Source organism: Urocitellus parryii, chromosome 1, assembly GCF_045843805.1.
Source record: "Urocitellus parryii isolate mUroPar1 chromosome 1, mUroPar1.hap1, whole genome shotgun sequence".
NCBI lineage: Eukaryota > Metazoa > Chordata > Mammalia > Rodentia > Sciuridae > Urocitellus > Urocitellus parryii.
This window is the reverse complement of record NC_135531.1, coordinates 116,856,957-116,871,250: the sequence shown is the minus strand read 5'-3', so window position 1 is coordinate 116,871,250 and position 14,294 is coordinate 116,856,957. Positions and strand designations below refer to the sequence as shown.

The window sequence follows — 14,294 nt, the reverse complement described above, 5'->3', positions numbered from 1 at the left end:
ATGCTGGGGGCTGACAGAGTTCCTCAGAGAGGAATGTTGCTACTATATTAATGAATCTGGGCTAACATAAAAGAATGTTGTTGAATTACAGGAATTGTCGACCCAGTTGCTCAAACCCACCTCCCCTAACCCCATAACGGGGTTCTTCCAATCCTCTCTCACCATGTACTTGCTACCTTTCGTGGGGCCCCTTATTGGGATACTCCTTTTTTGCCCTCTCTTGCCCTGCATAACGAAGTTCCTTCAAACTCAATTACAGAAAATTTCTAATCAAACTTTCAACTAGCTTCTGCTTAGGCATCACCAGCCTCTGATGACCGATGAACCCCCAACATCTTCAAGAGAACAGCTCACTCAGTGCTGAAGCTCACTACCAGGCACAATGGAAAACAACGGTCATCGGACAGCGGGAGACAACGAGCCCAGAGGAACTCTTAGCCTGCCATCCTGGATTTTTGAGCCTTTATGTCCTTTTAAGCCTCCTCATGGCCCTTGGCCTCTTCTCTGTCAGTCCCCAGCTTTTTAAAAATATTTTATTTGGAGACAGGGTCTTGCTGAGTTGCTTAGGGCCTCACTACCTTGATAAGGCTCACTTTGAACTCCCAATCCTCCCATTTCAGCCTCCCAAGCCCCTGCAATTACCTGTAATTACGTCTTACACCACAGGGCCAGGCCTAAAATTGCTTGTTTTCTGACACTGGGAGGCTAATGAGGTCTATAACATTGTTCTTAAAAACAAACTTCCCTTAGGAGTGGGCCAGTAGTGGGGTGGATGGTAATAGCCCTGCAGGAAGCTCCTCCCGGGCATCTGATTATTTAACTTGAATTCCTGTTTCTCATGGTCTCTCTTTCAGGGTAAACAATCTTTGTGCCAATGCTCCTTGTTGTTAAAGTGGTTCTGATGCTCAGCCTCTCCATTCCTGACCCTAACCCTGATAGACTCAGGGTGCAAAGTTTAGGATCCCCCCCACCACCCCCCGGGGAGCCCTGCCCATCCTCCACACCTCCTCTGGCCTCCCTGGCCAGCCTCCTCTGAAGCCATCAGCTAGCTGGAATACAGAACCCACGTTCTCCTCTGCTGCTAGCCTTAGTTTACTCCCTATTGGCAGGGGACTGGATTTATGGCTCAGTGGTAGAGTGCTTGCCTAGCATGCATGAGGCACTGGATTTGATCTTCAGCACCACATAAACAAAGTTTGGGCTCCTGGTCTCTGCACAGCCTCCTGTTTACTAGGAGCCCTATTGGCCAAAGCCCTCATCTTTCCCAGGTCCCACCCTCCTCTCTGCTTGAGGGATCCACAATCTCCCAGCCCCACAGCCTGAGCTGAGACCTCAAGAGCACCAGGTCTGACTCAGCATTTCCCTCCAGCTTGGGGATGTTAAAATGTCTCTGTTTGTTTCCACTTAAGCAATTGCACCCTGCATTTGTAACCCTGACATTTTTTTTCAAACATCTTATTTTACCTTCATTTACTTCTCTTTATTTTATTTTTATGTGGTGCTGAAGATCAAACCCAGTGCCTCATGCATGCTAGGCGAGCACTCTACCACTGAGCCATAAATCCAGCCCCCTGACATTTTTTTTAATGGAGTGAAATACACTTAACAAAAAATTGACTATCCTGGGGGCTAGGGCTGTAGCTCAGTGGCAGAGTGCTTGCCTAACATGTGTGAGGCACTGGGTTCAAGTCTCCGCACCCCATAAAATAAATAAATAAAGGTATTCTGTCCATCTACAACTAAAAATTTTTTTTTAATTTACAATCCTATTTTTAAGCACAGAGTCGGTGATATTAAATACATCAATAGTGTTGAAAACAATGATAATCTCCTAAACATTTCACCATACACAGCTGTCGCTCTGTTAAATAATAACTTCCCGCTTGCTATACCCCGTGGCTGGCGACACCTTTCTGCTTTCTGTCCCTCTCATCCTGCCCACTCGAGGTGACTTACCCAGGTGCGTCCTCTAATACTCGTCTTTTCTGTCAACTTACTTGACTCAGTGTCACTTCTGCAACAATCATCCTCATCATAACATGTTGCAGATTTCTTCATGTGTAACCATAATAATGTTTCATTTTACACACACACACACACACACACATACACACCCCACAGTTGACTATTAACTCCTCTATCAGGAACTCATGGGCTGCTTCTGTATTTCAGCCGTGTGTGGAATGCCTCTAAGAGCACAAATACACATGCAATCTTTCCAGACCCTGGTTTATTCTGGTGGGTCTGTACCTGGAGGTGGGATTCCACATCATAAGGTAGTTCTAGCTTCTCCAACAGTGCCAAAGATTCCACTTTCTTTACAAGCTCCCCACTCTTGCCATTTTCTGCTCTTATTTTTCATGGTTTTCCTTTTTCAGTGCTCATGCTGGGGTCACACCCAGGGCCTTGCACATTCTGGACAAACACTCCACTGCGACCGTGTCTCCAGCCCTGTTTCCTGCTTTCTATTGCACTGACCTAATGAGTGTGAGCTCCTAGCCCTGCGTTTTCTCCCCAGAAGCCCCACTGAAGCCTGGCCCACCCAGGTGGTCTCTTACTCCCTGTAGGCACAGCACCAACCTTCCCTGCCCAGGGAGGGATGCTGGCACCCAATGCACCTTGGTGCTGCCATGGAAGGAATTCAGGGAGAAGGGCCAAGCTCTGACCACTCCCAGGGTCCAGTGGTGGTGAAAGTGGACCAAGGGCCTACCAGAGGCAGATGCGGAGGAGGCAGATGCCCTCCCCAGCACTCTCCATGCCCAGAGGTCCAGGCAGCGCAACTGCATTTCAACAAACTGTATCTATGTGATAATGCTACATTGTATTATTATTTTATGCAATTTGCCTGATTCAGGGACAATAATGCATTCTGTTCACATTTTTATTCCCAAGTCCCTTTCCTCTGAGCCAGGACAGAGTAAAGTCGAGTCAAGCTCCTGCAGGAAGTTAATAAATGTGATAGCCCAAGAGAGTCTCATCATCTCTCTTACACCTGCTCTGTGCTTTAGATGGGAGAGAGTCTCCACTTGAGCACATGTAGGGAGCAGTACTGGTTGTGGACAGGGCTGGATTGGACAGTGCTGTCCTGTGCTTCTCAGGCTGGCCGCAGGCCACCACTTACTGGTTTAATAGATGATTTCAGCTGCCATGCACCAGAGTGCACGTCCTGCTTCAGGGGAAACTGGCACATGGACAAAATAGTGTCACAGAAGGGTGACATTACCAGACCCAAGTACTGGGGGGAGGGGCAGCAGAACGCAGGTAGCATGTGAGCCCAGGGACGGACCTGAAAACTCACAAAGGAGCTTGTGTCTGAAGTTGGTGCTCTGGAGGCTTGGCAGATACAGCCTGCCCTGTCATTCCAGAGGATTCTACTCAGAGGAAGCAGTGTGCAGAGAGCGGCCGAAGATGCAGGACTGTCTTTCTGGTGTGCTGGGTCCTCAGGAATTTGATGTCTCTCCTTCCTAGGTGGCCATCCAGGGAGACTGGATAGGGCTAGTTGTGCGCGCTATTCCAGAAAGTGTGATTTTTGTTGTTAAGAAGTGGATCCCAATGTCATCACACGTAGTATGTCTTCACTGTGGATGAGGCAGTCAGTGTGGAAGCCCTTGGGTCAGTGTGGACTAGAGGCTTTATATACCCTCAGGGACGTCCCAGGGCAGCTGGGGTGGAATGGCACAGTAAAGTCGTGGGGTGTTCTGCCGGCTATTAGAGGCAGCCCCACCCCGGCTGCAGCTGCACAGGGCCCATTGTCCATCTGACAAATGGAAGACACATATGCCAGGCCTCCCTGGCCTCCACTGGGTGAGGCATCAGGGAAGCTCTTCAGTGAGCTTAGAGGCCGCCCCAGCCTTTCGTGTGGATCCAGTCTCCAGTCTGTGTAAAACGCAGGAGAAAGGCGGGGGCACTTCTCCAGGCCACGGACTTGCACACTTCTTCAGGGGCCGCCTAGATCAGGTCCAGGCTTTACACCATGCAGTTGTGGATGACAGTTTAATACAGAACATACCTTGGCCCTGAGCACTCCTGCTGCAGGTCCACGCTAAGAGGGTCTGAATGTATGGGTCTCCCACAAATTCCACTGCAGGACAAGAAGGAAAAATCATGAGCCAGAGGAAAAACAATTTTCTTCTGCCTTCTATGACATTTAAAGGAAGATAAAGGACATAGTTATTGGATTAATTCGAGGCAAGGTGGGAGGGAAATCAGGAAAAAACTCATCATGATGTTTGAAAGTGGTTTCCCAAAAATGGAAACAGGAGGCAAAGCACTTAAACAAAGAAACAAAAAACAAAGAACAACAAAAAAATCCAAAAGATTAGAGATTCTGGCATAAACATTTTTTGGAAATGGACATATTTTCAAAGTGTGTAAGTAAAGGTAGGTGACCCTAACTAGGCCCTTCAAAAGCAATATTCATCCAAAATTTAACTTTACAAGTAAAATTACTCTGAAGAGCTGATCTTCCTAGGTGGATGTGGTGGTGACAGCCCTGTCCCAGCAGTTACATCCGGAAGCCGGAAGCTGTCCCAGCCCTGGTGGATGCTCTCTGTCTACCCTTCACCCAGCAGGTTCACCCCCTGCTGTGCCTGCTTTGGTCTCTTCCCCTTGGGCCTCCCTTACCAGCTCCTGAGCTGCCTGGTTGGATAGGACCTTGAATGGCTTGTGTAACCATCACTAGTTCTCGTCCCTTGGTGTCCCTTGGAGCTTCATTCTATTGATGTAGCACCTGCAATCCCGTGACTGTCCCAAGAGCACTTTGAAGCTGAGGCGACTTGCATACCCCATGTTCCCACCTGCCCCTGCAGTGACCCTGGTGCTCACACGGACTTCTCTGCCTGTGTCCTGTGGTGACATGGCTTCTAAATAAGGCATGGTGGAAACTAAGAGTGGAGCATGTGGCTCTGATGTGACCCAGCGGATGCTCTTCCAAAGACCGGCTCCCCAGCCACAGAACACCACGGGAGAAAGAAGAGGAAGTGCAGGTCTCTGGGGACACTGTTGTCTGCAGAGGCTAATTGTTCTGAGTTTCCTTATCTCCAGGGTGCGTTCCAAACAGAGCTGTTCCTCTGTGAGGCTCCCTCTCTAGTTATGAGTCTAGTGGTGACAGGGATAACAGCAAGTGGGCTGCCAGTTTCAGGATGTGGCTGTCCTGGAAAGAGTGACTGGTGGTTTTGGGCCTGTTCATTTATCCTCTGTGGCTGGTTGCTTCAACTAATTCACTAGTTTAACTCAATTACTTGATTCCAGAGAATGGTTCTAATTTTTAAAAGCAGTCATTTGGCACAATTTTTCCTGGGACATTAACATATTGATAAAATACAATGTCATCTGTCACCCTGCTGGGAAGAATGCAAAGCATTATTCATAATAGCTCAGGGGATCAAATAGGTACACAGACAATGCAGCAAGAAATGACATAGACTATTAAGATAATCCCAGTCCTTTATTAAAAAAAAAGAAATAAAAATAATATATGTGACAATAATTCTTCCAATAACTTAGGTTGCAGAACTTGGACATCTAACGTACCCATTGCACATCAAGCCCTCTCTGCAGGTTAGCAATGGTGCAGTGTTAGGATGAGGGGCTGGGGCTTTGGGGCAGTAAAGCCTTGACTGGCACTCCTGGGAAATCCCTCCCCTGCGACCCTGTGCTGAGGCAATTCCTATACTGACAAAGTTGAGTTTAGGTTTGTCAACAAACTGTGTCCCCACCTTAGTTCAGGATCATTTTGTCTATGAAATTATAGAATTAAATTTTAGAAAACACTTGACTGTCTATCCTATCTATCAAATCATCTGTCCTTCTGTAATACCTAAGCAAGGGATAGTCTTCAACGCAACTTCAGCCTGAGTTTTAGAACACGCTTCCTTTTATTGAACCAAAATATCTACAGCAGTTACCACAACATAGCCAGGCTACTCAAAATATCACCAATATCATGGTGCTAACTCATTTCAGAATTTCAAACTTCTCTGTGCAACAATAAATTAACTATGTACCTATGAAGAAAAAATTTTAAATTTTACTAGAAAATATTAAAATATTAATCCAAGATAAAATTTAAATATTTACACATTAGTAAATGTATTAATTTAGTGTTATGCACAAATGGATACTTATTTTTAGTTCAACAGTGTAACCTTGTGTGTGTACGTGTGTTACTGAGGATTCAACTCAGGAGTGTTCTACCATTGGATTACTTCCCCAGCCTGTTTTTAAATTCTTGTTTTGAGATGGGGTCTTGCAAAGTTGTTAAAGCTACCTCAGCTTCCCAAGTTGCTGGGATTACAGATAGACCACACCAAACCCAATTTCACAACATAATTCTTAATTAATAAGCAATTCAAAAATAAGTGTGCCACGTTCAAAATGAGAAGCCAGTAATAGGATGCTTGATCCACTATGCAGTTAATGACTACAAATGAGCATTTCTTAGGACATATTACTTTCTTAAGTCACTATCAGAAATCATGGTGCACACAGGAAGAAAAGGTTCTTGGAAGGAATGACCATGTGACTTGGGCTGGGAGGAAGAGGGGAAGATGAATGCATGAGTTCATTTTGCATTACTTTAACACAATACATGAGATGAGTTGACTTTATAAGGAAAGGAACAATTTAGCTGATACTTTTGGTGGCTGAAAGTCCAAACAGCATGGCACAGGCTCTGGCCCTGTTGGCTGTATCACCATCTCTCTGGGGCTCATCCACACTCCCAGCAGATGAACCCTTGAGGGACAAGTAATAGCCACACCATAGCAACGACTGAGTGGGAGAGGAGCACAGAGCAGGGCCTTCCAAAACTAAGTTCCTGTAGCCTGTGGGTGCACACAGGTTGATGTCTTTAATCCTGTGGGAACATACAAATGCACACTGTGCCCTGCACTTTATACATTTCAAGCCATGTCAATATTCCCTTCCTTCTAGAGACAATGTGTCTCCTGCTAGTGTCTCCTTGCTGCAGGATAGGGAAGCCCACCCTGTCATGACATGGAGGAACATTGGACAGTAGCCTCCTGATGCCCCTGCCCGCCATGACCAGCTCTCACTGGGCAGCTGGACTGACTTGTGCAGCTGATACATTCTGGTGGTGGCTGTGTGCATTGCTTCATCCCAGGGCCCCTCTGGCCTGTGGAGGTGAGCTGAGATGGTCTTTGAAAACCTGCAGCTGGCCTTCTCCTTTTCTCCAGCTGGGGTTGACCTGCACATAGGTCTGTTACCTTATTTCTGCAGCTGACAAAGAAAGAATACACGAACTGCTTTGCAGGCCCAACCAAGCCTCTCTCTGCAAGGTCTCGGGCCTTAGAAGAGCTACAATGGCATCAGATGGAAATGGTCCATCCTGAAAGAGGATCCATTAACAGTATGTTAATTTTCCCACTAGAGAGAAAAGGCCTATCACGGACATTAACTATTATTATTATTTTGGGAGGGAGGGGTACCCGGGGCACTCAGGGGCACTCAGGGGTACTTGACCACTGAGCCAGATCACAACCCTATTTTTGTATTTTATTTAGAGACAGGGTCTCACTGAGTTGCTTAGTGGCTTGATAAGTTGTCAAGGCTGCCTTTGAACTCATGATCCTCCTGCCTCAGCCTCCCAAACCACTGGGATTATAGGAATGGGCTACCACTCTAGTCTGGACATTAACCATTAAAAAAAAAAAACAAAAACAAACAAACAAAACAAACAAACAAACCTGCAGACAAGCTACAGACTATAGATCAAAACCCCTGCTGTGTGACCCAGTAGGTGGGCCACCCCAGGAGTGGAGTAGAGCACCAGGCAGAGCACCAGGAGCCTGACTCTGGGTGACAGCACTCTGGGTATTTGGAAATATACATTTTGTCTGTAATTTCTTTCATTTTCCAAATTTTCTAAAATTATACATATAAATCATATTTTTTTAAAAAAACTGTGTATTAGTCAAATCAGCATCAACAAATAACTAATGATGTAGCCTTCTCTATCAGGGTATTTATGTGATTCTCTTGTGTATCCTAATACTCCAACAAGTTCAAGGTATGTAGTAGGTGCTCAACATGCATGTATTTACTAAATTAATGATTGATTAAAAAAGCAAAAAAAGTTTCTATTTTTAACTTCTTTATTCAATACTTCAACACTTTCTTTTAAACTGAAATATTCAAAATCACTTTCACTAGAAGTATTAACAAATTAAACCTTAAATAGACAGACTTCCACATACTTAGATTAAAAATAAATCCTGCTATACTTAAGACCTGGGTTGATAAACCTTTCCAATTTGTCTGTAATTCATATGTTACATTTTCTTAGATTGAGAGATTCACTAAGAATGAGACTGTTTTTTTAAATGGTGCTGGGGATTGAACCCAGGGCCTTGTGCACTTAAGTTAAGCACTCTACCAACTGAGCTACATCCCCAGGCCAAGAATGAGCTTTAAGCTGGGTGTGGTGGCATACATCTGTAATCCCAATGGCTCAGGAAGCTGAGACAGGAGGATCAGGAGTTCAAAGCCAGCCTCAGCAATGGTGAGTCACTAAGCAACTCAGTGAGACCTTGTCTCTAAATTAAACACAAAATATGGCTGGGGATGTGGCTCAGTGGTCAAGTGCCCCTGAGTACAATCCCAAGTACCAATAAATAAATAAATAAATAAATAAATAAATAAATAAATAATGACTTTTGCAATATTTCTTTAATTGAATGAGTTAGTTTGAACATGGAGATATATATTAGACATATGTATATACATATATGTGTATATGTATATGCTCCTACTATTGCTGTCACATACATATAGATATGTACACACATACATATATATACACACACACATATATACATATATTATAGCAAAGGTAGGACCCATTCTAAGTTAAGAAAAAATTAAATCCATTTTAAAAAGAATGTGCAAATTGCTTCTATCTCAACGTTTTATCCACAACAAAGCCTCAGTGGACACAGAGGAATATCAGAAGTTAGCTTTCATTGTTTACAGACTTGATTGGCAAATTATAGAACACATTGGGGAAAAGGATTCTCGGTAGGACCAGGTCCCCAAGATACCCAGGGTTTCTGAAAGGAGAAGCCTGCTCCACCCAGAGCCAGACACCAGCAGGAGAGACAAGTTCCAGCTCTCACAATGAAAATGCAGGCGGACTTTGGGTCAGAGGAGGGCAAGGCAGCTTTCAGAGCAGCAGCCCTTGGGTCTCCGTGTGATGGCCAGAGGGACAGCAGGGGAGGCGCGTGCAGATGAAGCAGCTTTTCAAGGAGAAAATCAGCATGCTATGTGTTTCATATCCAAGGGCACAGTTTCCTGGCTATGGTTGTGGATTCCTCCTTGTCAGGGCAACTTGCTCTGCCTATGTAAAAAGAGATGGTCTTGCCTAAATGTGCTGAGATATAAAACTGTAATGACAACAACAACAAAAACTTAAAAAGGCTTCCTGAGACATCAAAGCCATTTAATGTACTGTAGGGCAGATGGCATGTAAGAACAATAAAGGGGCTGGGGTAAATGGCTCAGTGGTAGAGCACTTATCTAGCATATGTGAGGCACTGGGTTTGATTCTCAGCACTGCATATAAATAAATAAATAAGGTCCATTGACATCTAAAAAACATCAAAAAAAAGAATGATAATATTCTTGATTGTGTTTATTCCCATATAATTTGAAAAGAAAAACCACAGAATTAGACCTGAGTTTATGCTGGTTGCTCTAGTACTGAAGCAGGCAGCATTCTGAGAGGCAGCAATCTTTATTATTTTCAGCTAATGTAATGAAGCTAATTTTTTTTATCAGTCATTGAACTCAGGGGCACTCAACCACTGAACCACATTCCCAGCCTTACCTTGTATTTTATTTAGAGACAGGGTCTCACTGAGTTGCTTAGTACCTTGCTTTTGCTGAGGCTGGATCTAAACTCGCAATCCTCCTGTCTCAGCCTCCAGAGCCACTGGGATTACAGGCATGCACCACCGCACCAGGCTCATGAAGTTAATTTTAAAAGTTGGAAATAATATTTAAGTGATTGTAGTGAGTTTATTATTGAAAGTATTTAAGCCATGAATGGTGATTAAACAAGTTCAGTTTCTTGTTGCATTTGAACTTATAAGAGAAAGTTTAGCCAGAAGCTGTGGTGCACTTCTGTAAACCCAGAGGCTCAGGAGGCTGAGACAGGAGGATTTGGAGTTCAAAGCCAGCCTCAGCAATGTTGAAGTGTTAAACAAGTCAGTGAGATCCTGTCTCTAAATAAAATACAAAATAGGGCTGGGGATGTGGTTCAGTGTTTGAGTGCCCCTGAGTTCATTCCCCTGTACCCTGCCCCACCAAAAGGAAATTTAACTGGGAAACTTAGCCCAAAACCCTGTAAACTTAGTCTAGTGGGATGCTGTGCTTGTTTGCTTTTATTGGGATCTCACAAACCTGCATATCATACTTCCCCATGGCTAAATGATTTATTTTTAATTCATTCATGATCAAGTAAATGGTAATAAAAGTATGATATTAGGTGTATATAAGGGTCTGAAAAAGTGAGCGAGATAAGCAGGATATTACATTTAAAAGGAACAGTAAATAGATTTACTTAATTACATGATAATGTCACACACAAAAAGTGAGAAAGCCAAGGCAGGAAAAGACCATGTTCCAAGATGGCATAGTTAATTACTACAAGATCTGGGGGCATAGCTCTATCATGGCTGTGTGCCCAGACAGCTTCTAAGTATCGCCCAGTCTTGGAGCAAATCCTTCTATGTGGTTAAATTCCAGCACCCAGCATCCCCTGGTTGTTCATTTGAAGGTCGGAGGCAGAACTGCTGGGATATGCTCTTCAGGCCAAGGGGCAGCGCTTGCCTTGGATAGTGTCACCTGCTGGTCACACAGGTGACCAGCTCCTCCAGACTTCAGGAAGGAAGTGGTCTCTAAGGGGGCAAAAGGATGTGGGAAATTAGCCCTCAGACATGTCCAGGGATAATATCCCAGGGGCCTGTGAAGGGGACAGAAAGGCAAGATCTGGGTGGCTAGAAGAACCCAGAGGAGATGAGAGTCGGGAACCAAATGGGCAAGGAGAAGAGCAGACCCAGGTGTGAGAGGCAGGGAAGAGGACCCAGCAGGGCCCAGCCAACCAAGAATGCCCTGGGGTCCCCATGGCCTCGTCTTGAGCTGGATTTAAGAGATCCAGTGTGTGCGTGAGGCTTCCTGCTCCGTGCTGGGCTCCTGAAGGCAGCTTCATAGAGCTTACGATGTCGTCTTCAGTCCATGTAAAGGTTCCATGTTCAGTGGACATAGCCTTCCTGATGCTTTTGCCCAGGCACAAGAGGAGAAAAGAGAACACAGCAAAAAACCAAACTGCAGTCTTGGAGATGATGAGCAAAGTGGCAAATCAGCAGAAGAGGGTCCTCAGGGGAGTGCGTGGACTGGCCAGTGTTCTGTTCACCAACCAGGGATGATCCACAGCTCCTCTGTGCCCCTGTGTAAGATGCGCTTTCACTTCCTCACAGAGACTGAGTTACTGAGTAGGGCACAGTGGTCATGGAGGGCCGCAGGGAAAGCGCTGCAGCCATCAGGGTGAGAGATGGTGGCACGTATTCCAGGCAGCAAGCAAGTGGGCGGATAATAGTGATCCCCCTGGACCTGGAAATAGTTGCAGGTGGAGCCCCTGATTTTGCAGAACAGTCTAATATTGGGTCAAAGTCAAGGTTTCTGGTTGAGCAGTGGTGAAGAGTACCTCCTTGTGGGGGTGGACAGCTGCACCAAGGGTCTGGTGGGCAGCTGGGTGGAGGTGAGGTCACAGAAGTCTCAGGAGCTGAGTGGACATCTGTGGTGCATTTCAGAGAGGACAGCTGTTTGCACCCTAATATTCAAGACTGACACGTGAAATTGAAGGTTAAGAGCTGAGAGACTGAACGTAGAGTCAGGCTAGCAGCAGGCCCGGTGCAACCCCAGCACCATGAATGAATGAATGAGTAAAGTCAAGAGCTGCATGTTGAGCTGCTGTAAACTCTGAGAGTTTGCAAACGTGAAGAGCCAGCTATGGTGGAATCCAGAGGAAGGTCACGGATATTAAGTGACAAGCTGATCAGGAAGAGGGAGGGGTCCTGAGAGCCCTGGACAAAGCAAGCAGAGGAGCTGGGGGTGGTGGTGGTCACACCTGTGATCCCAGCTTCTCGGAGGCAGAGGCAGGAGGGTGGCAAGTGCAAGGCCAGCCTGGGCAACTGGTGAGACCCTGTCTAAAATCAAAAGGGCTGGGGTGGAGCTCAGTGGTAGAGCACTTGCCTTGCACGAGTGAAGCCCGGGTTCAACCCCCACTACAACAAGCAAACGCACAAACCAACTCATAAATGAAGCAGAGGACTAAGGGCCACTGAAGAAAGGAACAGTCTCCACCAGGGAAGGAGTCCATGGGAGTGGGCAGCCCATGGAGGCAGCACAGCTGGACCTTTGATGTGTGCTTCACCTCTCGTTTACAGAGAGTAAAAACCAGGCTTTTGGCAAACTGGAACAACTCTAGCAGAGAGGTGGCCACTGCTGGCCAGGAGAGGATGAGCTGGAAACCTGCAGCACCTCCCAGCGTGGGGGAGGACACAGCTCAAGTGAGGGACTAGCTGAGACCCATGCACACCACTCTTTCGGGGTACAGATGAACGGTAGGTGGGGGTGTTAGTGGCCTAAGCTTGCACGTGCTCCCATGGGGACCCCAGGCTTCTGGTCAAGAGACAAGGCCATGCTGAGGTTTGAAAACAGAACACATTTGCAATCCTCACTGAGGAGACGGAGGAGTGACTGGGTCAGGAGGAGTGACTGGGTCAGGAAGCCTGGAGCCATTGATATTCAGATCCAAATGTGGTCAAATAAAAGGAGCATGGGATTGTGCATTTGAACCTCCCAAGAGCAGCACATGCAAACCTAAAACAAAACAAAAAAGCCCTGAAGGTCCAAACACCAGCGGTCATAATATTCTTGTCCTCGCACCCTGTGCTTATCATACATGTTTTCTGCACTCCCTGCCCCCAGACGATGCAAGCCCCAAATGTGTCTGCAGTCACTGAGTTTCAGCTGCTCGGATTCCGGACCCTTCAGGAGTGGCAGACCCTGCTCTTCACCATTTTCCTACTCATCTACCTCCTGACCCTCACCGGGAACATCATCATCATCATCGCAGTGGTGAGCCAGGACAGGCGCCTGCACTCCCCCATATACACGTTCCTCCAGCACCTCTCTTTTCTGGAGATCTGGTACACATCCACCATCGTGCCCCTTCTCCTGGCCAACCTGGCCTCCTGGGGCCGGGCCATCTCCTTCTCCGCCTGTATGGCGCAGCTCTACTTCTTCGTGTTCTCTGGGGCTACTGAGTGTTTCCTCCTGGCCATGATGGCCTACGACTGGTACCTGGCCATCTGCAGTCCACTGCACTACCCCTTCCTCATGAGCCCTGACACCTGCAGGCACCTGGTGGCCCTCTGCTGGTTGACAGGGGTGGGCACAGGCTTTCTGCCATCCATGATGATTTCCCAGCTGGACTTCTGTGGGCCCAACCAGATCAACCACTTCTTCTGTGACCTCCCGCCGCTCATGCAACTCTCCTGCTCCAGTGCCCACGTCACCGAGATGGCCATCTCAGTCCTGTCGGTCGCAGTGCTGTGCATCTGTTTTCTCGTGACCCTCATGCTCTATGTCTTCATTGTGTCCTCCATATTGAGGATCCCTTCAGCTTCTGGACGGAGGAAGACCTTCTCCACCTGTGGGTCCCACCTGGCTGTTGTCACCATCTACTATGGGACCATGATCTCCATGTATGTGCGCCCCAGTGCCCACCTGTCACCCGAAATCAATAAGATCATCTCTGTCTTCTACACCGTGGTCACACCACTGATGAACCCAGTCATCTACAGCTTGAGGAACAAAGACTTCAGGGAGGCTGTTAGAAAAGCTATCAGAAGGCAGGGCGGCCGCTGTGGAGTCGGAGTGAGAGGACAGGTCTTCATTAGGTAGGGAGAGTCTGCAGGCAGCAGCTCATGGGGCCAGGCAGGACCAGGACTCTGGCTTCGGAGCCCAGGCTGAGCATCCCCGCTAGTGTGCAGAGGGTCCTGTGGCTGTAAGGAATCAGTGACTTGAAGTCCCCCTCCCAGGAGACGTCAGAAGATGGGCTTCTGTGTGGGGACCTTCTGTCCTCAGGCATGTTTTCTCTTCTGCTGGGAATCTGTAGTCTCAGCGCCTGGTGATGGCATGCGTGGCCTGAACCCAGAGGAACAAAGACTTCAAGGAGGCTGTTAGAAAAGCCCTGAGAAGGCAGCTTGCCA

The 14,294-nt window shown here is 46.8% G+C and overlaps 1 protein-coding gene across 1 annotated transcript; it reads left to right on the top strand.

Moving 5' to 3' along the window:
* The first annotated feature begins 13,011 nt into the window (after positions 1–13,011).
* On the top strand, positions 13,012–13,986 carry LOC144254382 (olfactory receptor 11L1-like). Its single transcript, XM_077797524.1, has one exon. The coding sequence runs from the start codon at positions 13,012–13,014 to the stop codon at positions 13,984–13,986; it is 975 nt and encodes a 324-aa protein (XP_077653650.1).
* Positions 13,987–14,294: the final 308 nt, after the last annotated feature.

Coding starts and splice junctions, on each gene's coding strand:
- LOC144254382 (XM_077797524.1), top strand. CDS start 13,012: ATGCAAGCCCCAAATGTGTCTGCAGTCACTGAGTTTCAGCTGCTCGGA.